Source organism: Lithobates pipiens, unplaced genomic scaffold (genome assembly GCF_037356315.1).
Source record: "Lithobates pipiens isolate NorthernLeopardFrog02 unplaced genomic scaffold, aLitPip1_a1.2 Scaffold_18, whole genome shotgun sequence".
NCBI classification, from domain to species: domain Eukaryota; kingdom Metazoa; phylum Chordata; class Amphibia; order Anura; family Ranidae; genus Lithobates; species Lithobates pipiens.
The window spans coordinates 392,951,241-392,972,560 of NW_027507758.1; the positions used below are offsets into that span (position 1 = coordinate 392,951,241).

Genomic DNA, 21,320 nt, shown 5'->3' on the forward strand with positions numbered 1-21,320 from the left:
AGAAAACCAAGCCTTTCGAGTGGAGTGATATCCATCCATGTTACCGATTTACTCACAGCTACACCCACCTGAAGTGTGCAGTTACTTCCATATGAGAACGTAGCTCGCAGCGACAATATGTGCAAACAACTTGAAATGGAATGTCCTTACAAAGTGCAATCAAGACTCTCTTTGCATAAGATGGAATAGGTAGTGGACGTGGAACTCCATTTTCACCTACAATAAGAGAAATTGTTTATTGAAACAGAATCGGATGCACCGATATGAAATTAGCCAAAAAATGAAGATTTTACAGAATGGTTATCACATGGTTTAATAAAATTAAAGGATAAGCTCCCTTTGAGAACATGTTACATGTTTAACCACTTCAGCCCCGGAAGATTTGGCTGCTGAATGACCAAGCCATTTTTTGCAATTCGGTACTGCGTTGCTTTAACTGACAATTGCGCGGCCGTGCGACGCTGCACTAAAACAAAATTTATCCCTTCTGCCTGAGACACAGAGGCGGTGCGGTGTATGTTACTGGTCTGAATAGTGATTGGACACATGATGATACACTGCGTGAGGCAGATGATACCAGAAGAGAGGATTACTGTGGAAAGCCAGAGCGGGGCGAGGGGGAGGGCGGATGGCGCCGCTGCTAGACATGGCACTGACATTCATAGTAGTTGCAGCAAGGCAGCCAGGAATAAAATAACCAGCGGCCGGGCACCCTAGGCGGTTGCCTAGTCCGCCTAGTGGTAGCGCCGGCCCTGATTTGTTATGTGCAGCATGAGTTTGATACAATTATCAGAGGTGTGCGTTATCCTACACATATGCTTGCTGCAGCTTAATCGTCACACTTTTTATATAGTCATTTGTGAAGGATTTTCTACTTATTAACAGAAAAGTACCTGCTGATATCCTTCGTTCTTTGACATTTTCTGTGCAATTAAATTAAATTGCAAAATAATCTTACCAGTTTTCCCAGCTATCTTCTTTGAATTACAAATCCTCCCTCCCTATGTAATGCAGATATGGAGGTTGTGTTTTAGTTCAAATCAGGAGAGCAGCCTAAGGTGCTGCACTATGGATACAGTATATTAAGTGAGTGTTCTAGGACAAGAAGTGCGCTGATAGCAGGATCATAAGGTGAAACTAAAAGGATCTGAAATAAAAATATGAATGCAGCAACCACATCCAAGGACACTGGTAAGCTGCAATATAACACTTTTTGTACTCGCCACAATATTGTTTTCTCCAAGTTTGAGACCAAGCCTTTGATCAATAGATCAAAACAAAACCAGCGGAAATAAAAGGGCAGTGTCCATTGGTGTCTTAACTACCAGCTAGTAGCAAGCAGTACAAGAATAAACCATAACATAGCAACGGGCCCAGCACAATAGAGGCGCAGGAGAAATGTCTTTCAATGAACTTTGAGAAAATAATTTTACGCCAAGTAGAAATATTTTACTTTATCATTCACTGTTGAAACACTGGAGTTGATTTACTAAAGCTGGGAGGGTGCAAAATCTGGATATCATGCACAGCTGCACCAGACTTTAACTTAAGCTTGTTCAATTAAGCTTTGACAAAAAAAAACAAAAAAAAAAAAAATTATATATATATATAACTTGGAAGCGGGTTGGTTTCTATGCAGAGCTGCACAAGATTTTGCACTCCATATTTTTAGTAAATGACTCCCAGTCTTTGATCAATGGAATAACTAAAACCAGTTAATCACACTGCTTTCTGAAAAAGCTTGGCAGCCAAAGCTGGCATCCACTCATTTAGCCATATCTACCTTTAAAAGCGGAGTTTCAACCAAAAGTGGGTACCTGTTTTTTCCGGCCCCTCCCTCCCTGCAATCTTCTGGGAATGTCACAGGCCCCAGAAGAACCCCTGGCTATTCAGGACATGCAGCGCAACTCAGGCATGCGCAGTGCGCACTTGGCTGTGAAGCCGCAAGCTGTCACAGCTGGGTGCCCACAGTAATGATGCCGGCGCCACCGCGAGGTAGGGTAGAGAACCGAGGCTTTGGGCGGCTACATTGCTGGACCATGGAGCAGGTGAGTATTTATTAAAGTCAGCAGCTACACTTTTTGTAGCTGCTGACTTTTTAAACACAGAAAATGCTATAACTCTACTTTAAAGTGTTGAAAACCCCTGGAGAAGTGGTCAGGCTTGTCGCCCACCAATCATTACATGTTGGCTAATGTTTGCCATAAAGCAAAGCAATGTGACCGCGCTATGTAAATTACTCTATCCGTTGCCTTTGGTGATGCGACGTGTCACTGTGCGCCCCCGGGGGCACACATGAGTGGGCTATTCTGACGGTCATATGACATCCAGTCAGAGCAATAAAGCCCCTGCTCGGCCGTCATTCTGCTATAGGCAGGAAGGTGTTAAACATTTACATACTTACCTGCGTGCAGTGGTGCCAGCACCATCTTGTGGTCAATCATCCCAAGCACTCTAAAAAATTAGTTTTGCACAGAGTAGCCCTGAGCCTCCTTCTTGGGTCCAACACCTGCGGTCCTGGCCCCTATCCCCTGCCGAGTGCCCCAGGAGGATAGACTGCACAAAGGTAAAAACCTTCAGCCTTTAGTACCACTTTAAGGTGTAGGAAGATTGCTGAGTCTTTGCCTTAAAATTTGCCCTCCTATGTTGGGCCATTTGTTTGTGGCGAGGTCTTTATGTCTTCCCAATGTACAAGATTTTTTGCAATCCTTGCTACTTCACAAGCTATGGTAATTGGATTAAGGTGTACCTGGCTGGCCAGAGAGACTTGCATCATGGGTGGAGGGAGGGGGCGGTGCAGCGTCATGACGTAGGGGGCGTGGCCTCGGAACTCGATCCTCCGTACCCTTCGTACTCTCCCCGCTCTCCCTCGCAATCCGGATGTCTCCCGCTGTATGGAGCTCGGCGCCGTGAGAGGAAGCCATGACCTACGAATCTGCCGGCTAAACTGAAACACCGCTGAGGCACAGCTGAAGCACAGCATTAGCGGAAGAGGCGAGCGGACGAGACAGACGATACAAGCGTCGGAAATGTGAGAAACAACAGCCCCGCCGCTCTTCGCCTGCAACACAGACGGTCCCTGGCAGTTGGAGGAAACTGCATCCCTGAGTTCCCTCGCTTCCCGTATCAGTGCCCTGGCAGAGGCAATGGAAGAGTAAAGGTTGGTGGCAGACCGCTGAGACAGTGCAGAGACACTGACAGACCTTGAGGACTGAGCCAGGGAGGTGGTAAGCTGACAGCCTGTGAGGGCTCAACACAGTCGCACCCTGAAACCGCTGATGCTATCTGTGAAGGGAGTGTGGTAACTGGGAAAGGGGGATGGTCATTTGGCTCTGGTGAGCGATGCAGGGATTGAGGGTTTGAGGGCCCAACAGCAACCCCCCCAATAGGTATTCTGGAAAAGAGCTACCTGTCCTTGGCACGGGTATTTACTGAAGGACTATTGAAATGCCGAGGGACTACCGCATTGTTGAAATCCCAGTATCCCTGAAGATTCACTATTCCCCTGCTATTGCATATGCCCGCCGGTAGATTAAGGTGGGAGAATTTCTTAAAGCACTCACAGTGAATATTGCGCTACGAAAGCTCTTTGATGAAACAATAGAGGCTTGAAGGGGAACAACTGTGTGAAACACCGCATGATATTGCTATTGTGAACTTGTGCAACGGATGGTCTGGTAACATCAGAGTCTATGATATAGACCCCTGAAAACAAACTCTCTTAGGGGTCGTTGTAAAAATTTTTTTTTTTTTTTTTTTTCCTTCCTTGAGAAGTGGACTTTATTTTTTTTTTCCTCAAACAGGTGGTCCGAAGAAGCCTATCCATGTAATATACTTGGACTTATGCTGATAATATTGTGGCTAAATGGTGTTTTTTTTCCTGTTTCTAGTTGCGCTTTCCCTGAGCTTCTCTCTCCCTTAAGTGAAGAAAGGTGGAGACAGACGGGAGATAGTTGAGTAAATTAGTGAGGTGTGGTGACTACTAGAACCCCCCTACATCTCAGTGCCTTTTGTTTTTTCTTTTTTTTTTTTTTTTTTTTTTTGCTTTTTGTTCCTCCCCCTCTGTATTATGAAGGGGAAATCGAGTAAAGCAAAACCGCCCACCCCAGTCTCAAGCCCCGTAGGGATCCAAAGGTATATGGCGGCTAACTCCACCATAAGAGAAGAGGAGAGTGGGAGCCCCAGGGTGGAGAAAGCTACGCGGGCGGGATCCAGCAGACAGAGAGGGGGGGAAAGTAGACCAGAGAGGAATATCCCCGTAAAATTATCCGAGAACCAGAAAAATGATAGGCCTACACAGGGGGAAGGGGAAAGACAGGAGGAAACGCAGGTGGGCCAGAGGCAAGTTATGGAGGAAGAAGGGGTACTCCCGGGGGGTAATGGGCGATCACCACCCTTAGAGCATACCTTACATCTAAAAGAGATGCTTGGGGAGATGTTTGAAAAAATGGAAACTTCCCTTAAGATAGAAATTGCCACAATAAGGGTGGATATTGGGCAGGTTTTGGGTAGAGTAGAGGAAATAGAGAATAGAGTAGAGATCCAGGAGCAGAGAATGGAAGTAATGAGAGAGCAGGTCACAACACTACGGAAAGGGAATAGGGCCTTACTGCATAAATTAGAAGACCAGGAAAATCGCAGCAGGAGAAAGAATCTACGGATAAAAGGTCTCCCTGAGTCCCATAATAGCCTTACACTTAAAGAAGTGGCCCATCAAATATTCAACCCACTTCTGGATAGAGAAATCTCAGAACCTTTAAGGATAGATAGAATACACAGAATAACACGATCTTCAGGGAGGAGGTCTGAACATCCACGAGATGTAATAGTGAGGTTCCATTATGATGAGGAAAAAACTCAGGTGATGGAAAAGATTAGAACTATCCCAGGGCTGTCATTTGGGGGCGCAGAGTTGCAGATCTATTCAGACTTGGCGGTTGAGACCCTAAGAAGAAGAAGGCGACTTAAACCGCTCACAGAGATGTTGGTAGCAGCAAATATCCCTTATCAATGGGGATTCCCATCATGTTTAATTGGGAAGAAAGAGGGGCGTTCCGCGGTACTCCGTTTCCCGGAAGATTTACAAGATTTCTGTGAGCGGTTGGGTATAAATTCTCCCCCGCAATTAGAATGGGAAAACGAGGAGGACGTAGGACTGACAGGGAAACCCCTTAAAAATAGGAGAACTCAGGAGTCTTGGACTAGGTAGAGATGAAGAGGGACTAGGGGCGGAGAGGGGGACGGGGGGGGGGGGGGAGGGGGGAGGCGAGCGAGGTGAGGCCTCCTATGATCGAGGGCCTACATGAACCCCAGGGGAACTATGGAGGAGGGCCAACCAGATGGGGGGACGGCCCATAACCATAGAAATAACGGGAAAAGGGGAGTCTTACCCAATCTCTCGAGATGTTCCGTTAAAAGACAGGGGGGGGAGGGAGGGCTTGGTAAGGGGGGGAGAGGGTGGGAATGGCTTTTGGTAGGGTCTTTCTGTTTTTTGGTTTTTCTTTTTTGTCTTTTCCTTTTATGTATTGGGGATCTCACTCGACCCTTCCTTAAAATCAGTGAAAGCATACTTAACTGGGTTCACTGGACGCGTCAGAAAATGAGGTTATCAACACTTGTAAATAAAACATGGAAGATTTGAATGTGGTTACATACAACGTAAGGGGACTAAACACAAAAAGGAAAAGATATAGGATTAATGATGAACTAAGGCAGATGGGAGCAAATGTGGTGTGCCTTCAGGAGACACACATAACACATACTTCAGGCATTAAGATTAACACAGTGGACTTCCCGGTGTGGATATATGGGGATTCTCCCTCTTCGTATTCTAGAGGAGTGGCGATAGGCTTCAGTAAAGGAACGAGATTTGAGCTAGAAAAGCGTCTAGTGGACCCAGAGGGGAGATATTTGTGCGTAAAAGGGACGTTATCAAACATGAAATGTACAATCTTGAATGTTTATGCTCCAAATAAGAATGCTGATAAATTTATGTGTAAAGTGTTAAAAAAGATAGAAGATTTCAAGGAAGGGAATTTGATCTTAGCAGGTGATTTTAATTGGAATATGGACGCAAAGGGGGAGAAGACCAGGGAGGGAGGGCATGGGCCATCGAATGATAAACAAAGGAAGTTGGTAAAAGCTTTAGCGGCCTTTCAATTGCAGGATGCTTGGAGGGCATTACACCCAAAAGAGGTGGACTATACCTGTTTCTCCTCGGTACACGGCTCTTTCTCTAGAATTGATTACATTTTTCTAGAATTCCAGCTACTATCAGCTTTGAGGAAGGCTGAAATAAAATCAATAACGGCTTCTGATCATGCGCCAGTAATGATCCGACTAGAGATGAGGGGGGTGCGTGTACCGGGGACAAGTTGGAGGCTCAATGAATTATTACTACAAGATAAGGACACAATAGATAAGATCGAACAGGAAATGGAACAATTTTTTAGGTTAAATGACACCCCAGATATCCCCATCTCAACTTTGTGGGAGTCACATAAAGTGGTAATGAGAGGTATATTAATTGGGATTGGGGCTGGAAAGAAGAGAGTGAGGGTGAAAAGGAAGCAATTATTATATGAAGAAATTCAGAGACAGGAACAGAATAGAAGAATAGGGGGAAGTTCGGAGAGTCAGGAGTTGAAAAGTATGAAGAGTGAGCTAGAAGAATGCCTGGAGCAAGAGAGGAGAGCTGCTTACCACATGCTAGACAAGGAGAGATATCTCTGGGGAAATAAATCAGGAAAATGGTTGGCCAGGAAGGTGAAGGAAAAAGAAAAATAGAACATTTATCCCAAAGGTAAAAGATAAGAAGGGAGAGGTACAAACTAGTCCGGAAAAGATAGTAGACACCTTTCATGCGTATTATAGTGATCTCTACAATATTGAACAGAGGAGGGAGGGTGTGAATGGAGAGGAAATGGGTGATTATTTGAGGGAGCTGGACATACACAAAATATCGCAAGAGGAAATGACCTCGTTAGAATCCCCAATAGTGATCGAGGAAGTGGAAAGAGCAATTAAAAATACAGCAGCGGGAGGATGTCCGGGTCCGGACGGATTCCCGATTTTATATTACAAGAAATTTCAAAAACAACTTGCGCCAAAGTTATGCGAGTACTTTAATGCGGTGGGGGAGGGGGGGGACAAGTTTAGAGAAGAAACAATGCTGGCACATATAGCATTAATTCTGAAGGAGTCAAAAGACCCTATGGCAGTGGAAAGCTACAGACCAATATCTCTCCTGAACTCGGACATAAAGCTCTTTGCTAAAATCATCGCGGAACGATTAAGACCCTATGTACCGGATTGGATCCAGAAAGATCAAGTGGGCTTTGTACAGGGAAGAGAGGGGAGAGATAATGTCCTGAAAACCATTATGCTGATGCATGAGGCAATCAGACAGGGAGTCCCCACTGTGCTCGTGTCGATTGATGCTGAAAAAGCATTCGACAGGGTCAGTTGGGGCTTCCTGTTTGAGGCATTAAGATACTTTGGAATAGGTGAAAGGATGAGAAGATGGATAGAAGCTCTATATGACCATCCCAAAGCTAGAATAAGAATTAATGGTTCCTTGTCCCCTCCCCTTGAGTTATTCAATGGGACACGTCAGGGATGTCCCCTCTCACCGCTCCTTTTTATAATGGTTCTAGAACCTCTTCTGGCAGCCATTAGGAAAAATCAAGACATCCAAGGAATAAAAGTACTGGGCAAGGAGTACAAGACGGCAGGCTTCGCCGACGACCTCCTGCTTTATACGTCTAACCCAAGGATTTCTATCCCGGGAGCTATGAAAGAACTTATGAAATATGGGAAATTCTCAAATTTCAAAGTGAACATGTCAAAATCCGAGATACTAAATTTAAATTTATCAATAGCTGAACAGAGGGCGTTGCAGGAGAAGCTGCCGTTTAGATGGTGCTCGAAAGAGATAGGATACCTTGGAATTAAACTGACGGTAAAAATGGGGGCTTTGTTCGAGGCCAATTATATCCCTCTCCTTAATAAAATTAAGCAACAACTGAGTAGGATTCAATATAGAGCCCTTTCGTGGATAGGAAGAATAAACGTTATAAAGATGTTTATCTTACCGATATTTACATACACCTGCCAAATGATACCGGTTCTATTATCCCCTATGTACTTAAGTAAACTTAAAACTATGATCAGAAGATTTATATGGAGGGGGAAGGCAGCGAGGGTAGCAGCTCACATCCTGTCCAGACATAAAGAGAGAGGGGGGTTGGCCCTACCCGATTTCAGAAAGTACTATGAGGCTATTATGCTATCCCGTATTACGGACTGGATATATAATAGGGAAGGCAAGGACTGGGCAGAACTAGAAGTTAATTTAAGCACAAAGAAAATAGGAGAATTAATATGGATCCCAGCAAAAACTAGAGAGTTAGCAGTAAACACAAGTACACTGACGAAAAATGCACTACGGGTTTGGGACACAGTAAATAAGAGAAATGGTTGGACATATAATTCACCACTAATTCCACTGTTTGATAATTCTTTTTTTAGACCAGGGCAGGAGGAGTACATATATTTTAGTAGGTGGGCAATGAAAGATAGCATTAGATTGCACGAAGTTATGGTAGGCGATAGATTATGCACGTATGAAGAAATTATTGGGAAATGGGGACATAAGCCACTAGATAAATGGAGATTTTCACAACTATTCCATTTTGCCCAGTCCTTGCCAAGCCCACTGAGGGGAAAGGAAAAGTTGAGACCCCTAGAAAAATTATTAACAAACCGGCATAGTTTGGAAAAAAGGATAGCAAAAATATACAAAATTTTGATAGATGAGAAGGGAAATAAATATCCTGAGTACTTGGGGAAATGGGAAAGGGAATTAGGCCCTTTAAGTAATGATGAACAAAGAAATAAAATATTGAAACGTACATACTCGGTAGCAATAGACTCACAAACAAGGGAGATGTCCTACAAACTCCTGTCTAGGTGGTATATAACCCCACAACAAGGTAACAAGATAAGTAAGGATAACCCCTCTAGGTGCTGGAGAGGATGCTTGTCGGTAGGGTCTTTTGCTCACTTATGGTGGGAGTGCCCCAAAATACAAGGATATTGGGTGAAAGTATTAGAAGCAAGTTTAAACATAACAGGTGAAAGGATTAGGAGGGATCCATGGGTGTGTCTATTCCATGGATCAGAAGATAGAGAGGAGGCGTATGAATGGTCCCTGATCCCTTGCTTGTTGAACGCCGCTAAAGCTTTGATTCCACGGAAGTGGAAAAGTCTGGACCCCCCCACAATGAAGGAATGGGTTGAGAGACTGGAAAACATAAGAAATATTGAAGCTACGATTTCTAAGTCAGAAAGTACAGAGGAGAGGTACCTAAATAAGTGGAAGCATTGGATACAGTTTAAAAAATCTGACAATTACTTGAAGCTACTTGAATGTTAAGGAACCGTAATAATGGAAGGATCGAGTGAGAGGGGGAGGGTGGGGAGGGAGGGGAGGGAATAAAGGAGACTCAATATTGGAGACAATGTTGAGAAATATTGTTTAAATTGTCTGAGAAATTTGAAAAATAAAGATTTATAAAAAAAAAAAAAAAAGGTGTACCTGGCTGGATATAAATGCCTGGGGAATTTTCCTGACACTCATTGCAAATTAGGTAGCGACTATAGATGAACTATGAAATGTCTTCACCATAACAGAACAAGTCCAGTTTAATAGGACTAACAACTACTTGCTATATCATGACCTGGATAATTAGCCTTTACAGACAAAGGTATAGAAGTTTATGGTTCATGAAGTACTGACAATTTTAGATATGCATTTGCTCCCCCTCTTTTTTTAAATGACAGCCTGTCCTTAGATTTTATTTGTTAAGCACAATATGATCAGTGCCACTCAATCCCTACTATTCAGGTCTAAATAAATACAGCCGGTACAACAAAACTGTAAACCACATACTGAAAAAGTGGCAAATAAAACAAAAAACTAAAAGATACTGTTCCAAATAAACATGATAGTCAACATACATACCACTAAGTGCGATGCTTCGTGCAAAGTGACTGCTTGCTGACATGTGCTTCAGACATTCAGCTCTTTGGTTAAAAAGTAGAAAACAGCTAGGACAAGCAAAACACTGGATAACTAATGGAGGAAGAGCTTGTTGATGACCATCAGCCAACTTTACCTAAGAGAAAAAAAACAAAAATGTAAATACGGATAAGGGCTCATTTACAGCTGTGTGAAGTTGGGACCCCATGTTTGTAAAACCTGAATAAAAATATACCATTCGTTTGTGCTGCATTTGTGCTGATTTGTGCCGCAAAAATTAGCGTTTGTGCCGGTTCAGTTTCTGAGATATTAAACATTCAATTTAATGCAAGCCCCGCCCACTTTGCACCCCACGTTGCTGAATTTGAAAAACAAACGCGACATTCGTTTGTGCCGCGTTTGTGCTGGTTTGTGCTGCAAAATAAAACGTTTGTGCCGCTTTGGTTGCGGAGATATTGTGTGTTATATGTTGTGAAACCACACGGACTTTACACCTTGTTACTACATCTTACATACAGAACTTACAGAACCTATACTCAGCTTGGGTTTCCTTAATGTAAAGCTCCTCCCACTGTGCCGAGCACTGCACTTCATACTGTACCCTGGAAAAGGCAGCATTGGAGCTCGAACAACTTTTTGCTTGATGGTTTCATTCTAGCTCAGGGAATCCAGGGTAAATACATTTTTAACATCTTTAATTTTACTTATTATTAATAATTATGCAATGTATTCAATTGCAGTGAAAATAATACATTTGGAATAGGTGATCGTGTATTTGCTGTGTGTATACAAACTATTTTTTTTGCAATACTAGCACATCAACCTAATATAGTGGTCAGGTGGCAACACTAGTTGTGTTAATAACTGATGTCCCTATGTACATGTACTGTATACATCCTTTGTTCAGGGGTAGCCAGAATGTAAAATCATTGTAGTAACATACAGAAATGCTTTAAACTAGGGATGAGCCGAACACCCCCCAGTTCGGTTCGCATCAGAACTTTCGAAAGGACCGCAAATTTGTACGAACGTTAGAACCCCATTGAAGTCTATGGGACTCAAACGTTTGAAATAAAAAGTGCTAATTTTAATGGCTAATATGCAAGATAATGTCCTAAAAAGGGTTTGGGGACCTGGCTCCTGCCCCAGGGGACATGGGTCAATGCCTAAAATGTTTTTTAAAAAGGCCGTTTTGGCGGGAGCACCGATTTTAATGACGATTAAAGTGAAAAAAAAAGTGAAATATTCCTTTAAATATCGTGCCTGGGGGGGTGTCTGTAGTATGCCTGTGAAGTGCCACGTGTTTCCCGTGTTTAGAACAGTCCCTGCACAAAATGACATTAAACTGAAATAACATCATTTAAAACTGCTTGCGGTTTTAATGCAATATCTGGTTCCGGCAATATGGATGAAAATCATTGAGAAAAATGGCATGGGTAGCCCTCCCTGCCCATTACCAGCCCCTTTGGATCTTGTACGGATATTAAGGGGAACCACGTACCCATATTAAAAATAGGAAAGACGTGGGGACACCAGGCCCTATATACTCAGAACAGCAGTATACAGGTGATGCAAACAAGACAGGGACTGTGTAGGTTTGTTGTGTTAAGTAGAATCGGTTTGTAATTTTCAACTGGTACATTTTTAAAGTGTAGCTCCATTCAAAAAATCTATTTTTAAGCTTTTTGGAAAATATAGGGAAGGGTTATCACCCCTGTATAATTTGTTTTGCTGTCCGTCTTTTTTCATCTCACTTCCTGTTGTCTCCTTCCGTTTGTAAGTAGGAGATGTTTGTAAGTTGGATGTTTGAAAGTAGGGGCCTGCCCTATATGCTCTGCAGAAATGGCGGAAAAGGTGTTGGTGTTGTCACAACATTGTAAGCCCTCAAAGTGACTCTTGGTGGGCGCTGGAGCGCCCTGCTGTGAATGATTATATCAAGAATTGTAATTACATGCCATTGTTGAACAGTGGTAGAAAAATTGACCTTTGGTGGTTGTGGTGCTGGTGCCACAACACTAAGTCCTCACAGTTACTCTGGGTGGGCAAAGGAACAGGCCCTCCTGTGAACTATTATATCAAGAATTGTAATTACATGCCCCTGTTAAACATGGGCTGAAAAATTGGGCCTTAGGCACTGGTGCCACGACACTGCAACCTCTCCCATATACTCTAGTTGTGGTGCAGGAATGAGCCCTGCTGCAAAGCATTGCATCAAAAATTGTAATTAAACGCCCCTGTTAAACAGGGGCTGAAAAATTGGGCTGGTGGCATGACCCAGAACCAAAAATGTTCTTCCAACATATCAGTGGAGGAGGAAGTGGATAGACAATCAACATAACAGGACAGTCACTCAGCATTAGCATAGGTAGTCTTGAAGGGATGTGATATTTCAAAAAAAAATTATTCGGTTACATCAGCTTCAGGTGCTTGGTAGCTGTGGGTGATCCAAGTCTGATTCATCTTGATGAAGGTCAGTCGATCAACTGAGTCGGTGGACAGGCGCACCCTGTGATCGGTAACAAAGCCACCAGCAGCACTGAAGGTGCGTTCCGAAAGAACGCTGGATGCAGGACAGGCCAGTAGCTCAATTGCATACTGTGTAAGCTCTGGCCAGTGATCCATCCTCAAGACCCAGTAAGCTAGAGGATTTTCGGTGGGAAAGGTGTCCAAGTCTGACCTTGCCCCTAGGTATTCCTGCACCATGTAAATCAGACGCTGGCGATGGGTGCTGGAACCGATCATACCTTGGGGCTGCGGACTAAAAAATTGTCTGAACGCATCGGTCAGGCGGCCACCTTCTCCACCGCTCCTTCTGACCGATGCCTCAGCAACACGTTGTCCAGGACCAGGAGTTTGTAACCTCCCAGTCTCTGGGAACGCGTTGCACAGACCTTTCTGCAAGGCCTCCCGGAGATGTCTCATCCTCTGCTCCCTCTGCGACGGCAAGATAAGGTCGGCAACCTTACCCTTGTACCTTGGATCAAGGAAAGGGCCAGCCAGTAATGGTCCCTCTCCTTGATCCGAAGAATACGAGGATCCTTCCGCAGGCTTTTCAGGATCAGGGAGGCCATGCAGCGTCGGTTAGCTGAGGCATTCGGTCCGGAGTCCTCTGGGTCACTAAGGACAACATGATCCGCAGCTACCTCCTCCCAGCCACGTACAAGTCCACGGGTTTCTTGGGACTGTAAATCATCCCTACAAGACTGCTGCTGCTGCTGATGCTGAGTGCCAGCCTCCACCTCCATGCTGACATAATCATCCTCCTCCTCCTCCTCCTCTTCCTGTGTGATGGGTGGCACAGCAGGAACACTGTCTGGATAAAGGGGGCCTTGAGAGGCAAGGAAGTCCTCCTCTTCCTGCCTCTGTTCTGCCTCAAGTGCCCTGTCCATTATTCCACGCAGCGTATGCTCCAAGAGGTGGACAAGAGGTACAGTGTCACTGATGCATGCACTGTCACTGCTCACCATCCTTGTGGCCTCCTCAAATGGTGACAGGACAGTGCATGCATCCCTGATCATGCCCCACTGGCGTGGTGAGAAAAAACCGAGCTCCCCTGACCCTGTCCTGGTGCCATAGTCGCACAGGTACTCATTGATGGCCCTCTGCTGCGTGTGCAGCCGCTGCAGCATGGCCAACGTTGAGTTCCACCTGGTGGGCATGTCACATATAAGTCGGTTCTTGGGCAGGTTCAACTCCTTTTGGAGCTCAGCCAGCCGAGCACAGGCATTAAATGATCGGCGGAAATGCACACAGACTTTCCTGGCCTGCTTCAGGACATCCTGTAAGCCGGGGTACCTGCCCAAGAACCGCTGCACCACCAGGTTAAGGACGTGAGCCACACAGGGCACATGGGTCAGTTGTCCCTGTCGGAGGGCGGAGAGGAGGTTGGTGCCATTGTCGCAAACCACCATTCCTGGCTTAAGCTGGCGTGGCGTCAACCACCTCTCGGCCTGCCCCTGCAGAGCTGACAAAACATCTGCCCCAGTGTGGCTCCTGTCCCCCAAACAAACCAGCGCAAGCACGGCATGGCAACGTATTGCCTGTGTACTTGCGTAGCCCCTGGAATGCCTACGGAGCACCGCTAGTTCTGAGGACAGAGCACTGGAAGAGGCCACGGAGGAAGAAGAGGAGGGGGTGGAGGAGAGAGGTGTGTCACAACCAGTAGTAGCATTTTGGAGGCGTGGTGGCGGAACAACCACCAACACTACTGCACCTTGTCCTGCATCCTTCCTAGCTGCCAGAAGAGTGACCCAATGGGCCGTGAAAGACAGGTAACGTCCCTGTCCATGCCTGCTGGACCATGAGTCAGCGGTAATATGCACCTTACCGCTGACCGCCCTGTCCAGCGAGGCAAGGACATTGCCTTCCACATGCCGGTAGAGAGCCGGAATCGCCTTCCGTGATAAAAAGTGGCGTTTGGGGACCTGCCACTGAGGGACCGCACATTGTACAAACTCACGGAAGGGGGCAGAGTCTACCAACTGAAAAGGCAGCAGTTGAAGTGCTAGCAATTTAGCCAAGCTAGCATTCAACCGCTGGGCATGTGGATGGCTGGGAGTGAACTTCTTTCGACGGTCCAGCAGCTGAGGCAGGGACATTTGCCTGCTATAATCGGACGTGGGTGTACTGCTAGCAGAGTGCCCGGAAGCACTTGGCTGTGACACACCTAATTCTACACCTTTATTCCTCTCAGAGCAGGTTTCAGAGAGGACTGAAGGTCTAGTGGGGTTGGAGATCCCAGCTGATGAGGAGCAAGGAGAGGTCCGCTTTGTTCTTTGGTGTGGGTCTTTGAGGTACGCTTGCCAATGAGCTGCATGGCAGGTCAACATATGTCTGGTCAAGCATGTGGAGCCCAAGCGGCTGATGTTTTGGCCACGCGAGATACGCTTGAGACATATGTTGCAAATAGCAGCAGTGCGATCTGATGCACTCGTCTCAAAAAAGGCCCACGCTAAAGAACTTTTAGAATAACGCGCAGAGGCAGCGCCCTGCACAGGCGGAGCTCTGCGGTGTGATTCAGTCGGTGTGCTGCCCCTAAGCTGGCCCCCGGAGGGCATCCTGCCTCGTTGGACATTTGCCTCCTCCTCCTCCCAGGCACCCATGTGGAGTCAGTGCCCTCATCATCCCCTCCCTCTTCATCGCTGGAGAAAACCTGGCAGTATGCTGCAGCTTGTGGAACATGACTGCCAGATTGCTGTCCTTCTTGAGCATCCCCTCTCTCTGCGCTCACGCTACTGCCTTCCTCTAGCTGAGTATCATCATCAGAGCCTACAAAACACTGGGCATACTCCTGGAGCATGTACCCAACACTGTGCTCAAAGAGTTCAGGAGACTCCTCAGGAGGACGTGGTGGGTCTAGGGAAGGAGTCACTGATGATGACATTGAGAGGCGGGAAGACAATGGGTTGGCAGCTGCTTTGCTAGTACCCTGAGCCTGGGTGAGAGAGGATGAGGAGGCTGAAGAGGGCTTGGTCATCCACTCTACCAAGGCTTCGGCATGTTGCGGCTCAACATGTCCAGCTGCCGAAAAGAAGGACAAGCGTGTCCCATGGCCACGTGCTGATGAGGACGATGCACCGCGTCCACGACCAGCACTGTTGTCTCTAGACACAGAGCCTGCTTGCCCTCTTTTATCGGCTCGTGTCTGTCTGCCTCTCCTTGTTGGCCTTCCAGACATGGTAATGGCCTGAAGGGAGATGGGTAAACCAGCAATTGGGTAGTGTATATTGTGCTGGAGGCACACACAACTTTCACTAACTCCTGCAGATGGCTCAATTAGAGAAGAGCTATGTAGGTGGATATAACGGTGTATACTGCATTCAGAGCACGCAGACAGCACGCACATCTCCTACAACTGACTGCAAGCTTTATTTAAAAAGAGCAAGATAGCTAGCTATATAGGTGGATATAACCGTGTATACTGCGGTCAGGGCACGCAGACAGCACGCACATCTCCTACAACTGACTGCAAGCTCTATTAAAAAAAAGAGAAATATAGCTAGCTATATAGGTGGATATAATGGTGTATACTGCGGTCAGGGCACGCAGACAACAACCACTACAGAAGAGCAAGAACGCAAAATCGGCCGATAATAAACGGTGTATACTGTGTTGAAGGTACACAGAACACCCACTAACTCCTACAGACGCCAATACACTACACAAGGCCGCCGCGCTGGCAGCCTTATATAGTGTGGGGCGTGTACTACACAGCCTGAGCTATGATTGGCCATAGGCATCCTGCCTGTGGCCAATCATGGCTCTCCTTGCTGTCAGCGCTGTGATTGGCCAAGCATGCGGGATCACAGTGCATGCTTGGCCAATCATGAGCCAGCAATGCACTGCGGTGGCGCAGTGCATTGTGGGCCGTGAGCGCCACGCGAATTTGGCGCGAACAGCCCATAACATTCGGTATTCGCTGAACGGACGAACAGCCAATGTTCGACTCGAACACGAAGCTCATCCCTAGTGAACAGTGTAGTGAACAGTGTAGTGCAGTGGACAGTGTAGTGCAGTGGACAGTATAGTGCAGTGGACAGTATAGTGCAGTGGACAGTATAGTGCAGTGGACAGTATAGTGCAGTGGACAGTATAGTGCAGTGGACAGTATAGTGCAGTGGACAGTATAGTGCAGTGGACAGTATAGTGCAGTGGACAGTATAGTGCAGTGGACAGTATAGTGCAGTGGACAGTATAGTGCAGTGGACAGTATAGTGCAGTGGACAGTATAGTACAGTGGACAGTATAGTACAGTGGACAGTATAGTACAGTGGTCAGTATAGTACAGTGGACAGTATAGTACAGTGGACAGTATAGTACAGTGGACAGTATAGTACAGTGGACAGTATAGTACAGTGGACAGTATAGTACAGTGGTCAGTGTAGTGTGTAATGGTCAGTAAAGGAATTAATCAAGTAGGTTAGTGTAGTGGTCAGTATAGGAATCAGGTAGGTCACTGCTATTGTATTTGAAGGGACTTGGGGAGTGCTAAAAGTCCACAGGTTAGGGGGTGCAAATTACTTGCCTTGACCCGGGTGCTGACAACCCATGCTACTCCACTGCCGCCCAGTAGATGGCTCACTGCGGGTCGATCAACCAGGGACAGTGGGGAGACAGACGACCAGCTGAGATCCGGAAACTGGGTAGGTAGCAGGTGGATAGCAGCACGTAACAGACCGATAAGCAGCTACCATGGTGGGGGCACAAATCAGCTTGAACACGGAAATTCAGGCTCACTTAGCATATTCGCTCGGGGGGAATGCCTAGGAGCTCACAGCATCACGCTGCTGCTTGGCGCCATGTAGTAACTCCGCCCCTTCGTCATCTGCACTTCTTTCTGATGAATATGTGCAGCTGGAAATATCCCCTACTTTGAGACATATGAAGGGTGGTACAGAGCATTCACTTGGAGGAACAAATAAAATATCTGCACTGTATCTCCCACCTGCAAGCTTAGTTCTTCATTTTTTTTTGCTTGAAAGTTGTAGATGGCCACTCCGAACCTCTCTCTCCTGCTGGAGTGCTGTTTTTCTTGGTTAACGTCTGGTTTAAACTTATGTTAAAAGAGAACTATGGCCCAACCTTTTTTGGCCTTAGTTCTCTTTTTGTTCACAAGGTGACATATAGTATGTTCTCCTGTGACAAAAAATTAAAAAAAACTCATGTGCATGTGGCGGGCCATTGCCCACTATATCCTGCCAGTGCAGATCAATGCTGCAGCCGGTACAGATCCTTACAATACTGTCGAGATCCACCCTGCCGCCTGATTGACAACTGCTCTGGCTCACTAGAGCCAGAGCCATCTGTGCCCGCCCCCTCCCTGTCTGTTCTTCCATTCAGCACTAGAGAATCGGAAAGGGGGGGGATCCCTGTGGGAGTGGCAAAACTATGCATATGAAGTAAAACATGTATAATATCCACCAAATCTGCACAAACCATTAACAAATAAATCTAGTTGTATGTATGATTTAATAACGAGGTGCTAAGTTGTTGTGGTTTGGAAATATATACTGCTCAATATCTCTGCAACTATACCAGCAAAAACCCGGCAGTAGCAAATGGTGTGTTTGTTTTTAAGATTCAGCAACGTGGGGTGGAAAGTGGACGGGGTTTCAGCAACTATAAACGCACAATATCTCAGCAACCAAAGCAGCACAAACGTTTATTTTTGCAGCACAAACCAGGACAAACGTGGTACAAAAGAATGGCGCATTTGTTTTTCAAATTCGGTAATGTGGGGTGAAAAGTGGGCGGGGTTTCAGCAACTATAACGCACAATATCTCCGCAACCAAAGCGGCACAAACGTTTATTTTTGCAGCACAAACGAATGGCGCGTTTGTTTTTCAAATTCGGTAACGTGGGATGCAAAGTGGGCAGGGTTTCAGCAACTATAACGCACAATATCTCCGCAACCAAAGCGGCACAAACATTTTTGTGGCACAAACCAGCACAAACGCGGCACAAACGAATGGCACATTTGTTTTTCAAATTCGGTAATGTGGGGTGCAAAGTGGGCGGGGTTTCAGCAACTATAACGCACAATATCTCCGCAACCAAAGCGGCACAAACGTTTATTTTTGCGGCACAAACGAATGGCACGTCTGTTTTTCAAATTCAGCAACGTGGGGTGCAAAGTGGGCGGGGCTTGCATTAAATTGAATGTTTAATATCTCAGAAACCGAACCGGCACAAACGCTAATTTTTGCGGCACAAATCAGCACAAACGCGGCACAAACGAATGGTATATTTTTATTCAGGTTTTACAAACATGGGGTGCCAACTTCACACAGCTCTCATTTACACTTGCTTTGACTTTAACACACATCAAAGTGCCTACTACTTCAACATGCTTTTTTGATATTTTTTCATGCTTCTGTGGGGTTTTTTTTAGTTTTATTTTTTTAAGCTTGGCATATGCCCTGTGTGCGTGTTGAGTTTCTATGTGTTTTAAAGCAGCTCAGTAGAACCTGGGCTCAGTAGTACTCCCAACTCATTAGCCATGTTTAGCAGATCTCTGGCTCAGTAGTAATCCCCAGCTCTGCGGATTCCCTAGTCTACTGTATTCCAACAACTCTAAGAGGTACAAGATGGGGCCCACATGCAAACTGATTGAGAAATACATTAAGTACAAGGTTACTTGAATTGTATTCTAGGATTTGCTCGTCTTCAGTTACGAGGACTTGCAATAATTTAGGACTTTAAAAAAAAAAAAAAAAAAACAAACATTACAAAAATAAAATAAAAAAATCACAGTAAATATATAATCACACTCACTCTCATTTGGACAGGTGAAGTCTCTCATTGGGTATGCACAGTGCACATCCAGCCAAATTGCTAGCCAATCCCTGGCTGTACTGTACTGGATTAAAAAAAAATAAAAAATCCCAGTGGTGATCAAATACTACCAGAAGAAAGGTCCATTGGTGTGAAAAAAACTGTACAGTAAAATCTTGGATTGCGAGCATAGTTTGTTCTGAACACATGCTTGTAATCCAAAGCACTCATATAGCAAAGCAAATGTCACCATAAGAAATAATGGAAAATCAGATGATTAGTTTTACAAACATTTATTTATAAATCCTTCAGATTTATAGTCCATATAAAAAGATTATAGCCATGTAATAGGTCGTGTAACCATAAAATGTCCATCCACAAATTTCGGCCTCCAAAAGGGGATTAGAAGCAAAATCCAGCAGGAGCTACAGGATACAAAAGAGAAAAGAGGAACCTCTAATAGTAGCAATATGGTTACATTTAATGAAGGTACAACATTAAATGACGGCTTTACCCTGGGGATGCATACTTAGAAATGCCTGTTTTAATCATCAATCATGTGAGATGCCAAATATACCTTCATGAAATGTAACCATATTGCTACACTTAGAGAAGCCTCTCCTCTTTTATACTCAGTTGCGACATGACGCTAATTGACATCGCTTGTTTATAAAGTCAAATTTATTTATTTATTTTTTATAAAAGAAGAAGGTTAGTCTTGCAAAACACTCTAAAGCCCCGTACACACTATCAGATTGTCTGCTGAGTTTTTCCTTCAGATTTACCAAAACCATATAATATGAGGTCAAACCTTAAATGGAAGTAAACCCTTCCAAACAACTTTGACCTACAGGTAAGCCTAGATTAAGGCTTACCTGTAGGTCCAAGTAATATCTCCTAAACCTATATGGTTTAGGAGATATTTGCCCGAAAATGGGCACCGCTGTCTACGGCGCATGCGCCGTAGACAGCGGCGCGCATGCGCACTAAATGCGGCAAGTCCAAGAATGGATTTGCCAAATTTGTCGACTGCCGTGCGCATGCGCGGGAGTGACGTCATCGCGGCCTCGCCGTATGACAGCGGCGGAGCTGCGAGGCGCGACTCCCGTGCGCATGCGCGGGAGTGACGTCATCGCGGCTTCGCCGCTGTCATTGGTCGGAGCTGCGAGACGCCACCAGCAAGATGGACGCGGCGGACTACAGGGATCAGCGGCGACTTCGCTGGCTCCTGTGTCAGGTAAGTGACACATAATGAGCTACTATGCGATGCATAGTAGTCCATTATGCTTTACCTTTGCAGGGAAAAAAAGAGGAAGTAAACCCATCAGGGTTTACTTCCTCTTTAGGAGTTTCAATGTGTATGCAATCAGGCAGGCCCTTCTACTACATGGTTTTGGTAAATCTGAAGTAAAAACTCAGCAGACAATCTGATAGTGTGTACGGGGCTTTAAACCAAACTATTCTCAATCTAAGGTTTTACTGTATAAATGTAATTTATGTACAGTGTTGCATGATTGCACAATTGGTCTTTATTTTATATAGTTTGAGTTACATGTCGTAAGCCCGTTTTTTCCCCCATTTTTTTGTTTTTGTTTCAGGCCTTCCATATCTACATGTGACATTTGCTAGTTTCTCCTGCTTTGGTCCCACAGCTCTGCTGATCCTCCGCCACTCAATCCTAGCTCTACAGTCCCTGCTTGCCTCTTGCTATAGCGGTCCCACCTTTTGAAAAATTAGAAAACCAAAAAGCACACACCCAGGGAATTTGCCAAGCTTAAAGCATCACAGTAGCATCAAAAACACATCAAAAGAGCATGTTGAAGCAATAGGAGCTTTAATGTGTGTTAAATTTGAAGCAAGTGTAAATGAGCCCATACTGAGTTGGGATACTACTGAGCTGGGATTCTACTGAGCCTCTTTAAAACAAAAACAGAAAATCAAAAACACAAAAAAGCATTGTGGACGCATCATAAACACATAAAAAAAAAAAATGTTGAAGCTTTA

General features: G+C 45.2%; 1 protein-coding gene across 5 annotated transcripts in view; it reads right to left on the reverse strand.

Moving 5' to 3' along the window:
- LOC143989385 (E3 SUMO-protein ligase ZNF451-like) overlaps nt 1-21,320 on the reverse strand; it is a 155,591-nt gene that overhangs the window by 113,189 nt on the left and 21,082 nt on the right. For all 5 annotated transcript variants that reach the window (XM_077489503.1, XM_077489505.1, XM_077489502.1 and 2 more), the window contains exons 8-9: nt 10,025-10,178; nt 69-216 (exon numbers count right to left, since the gene is read on the reverse strand). In XM_077489503.1, the coding sequence (XP_077345629.1) occupies nt 69-216; nt 10,025-10,178 (302 nt within the window). The remainder of the gene's footprint in view (nt 1-68; nt 217-10,024; nt 10,179-21,320) is intronic.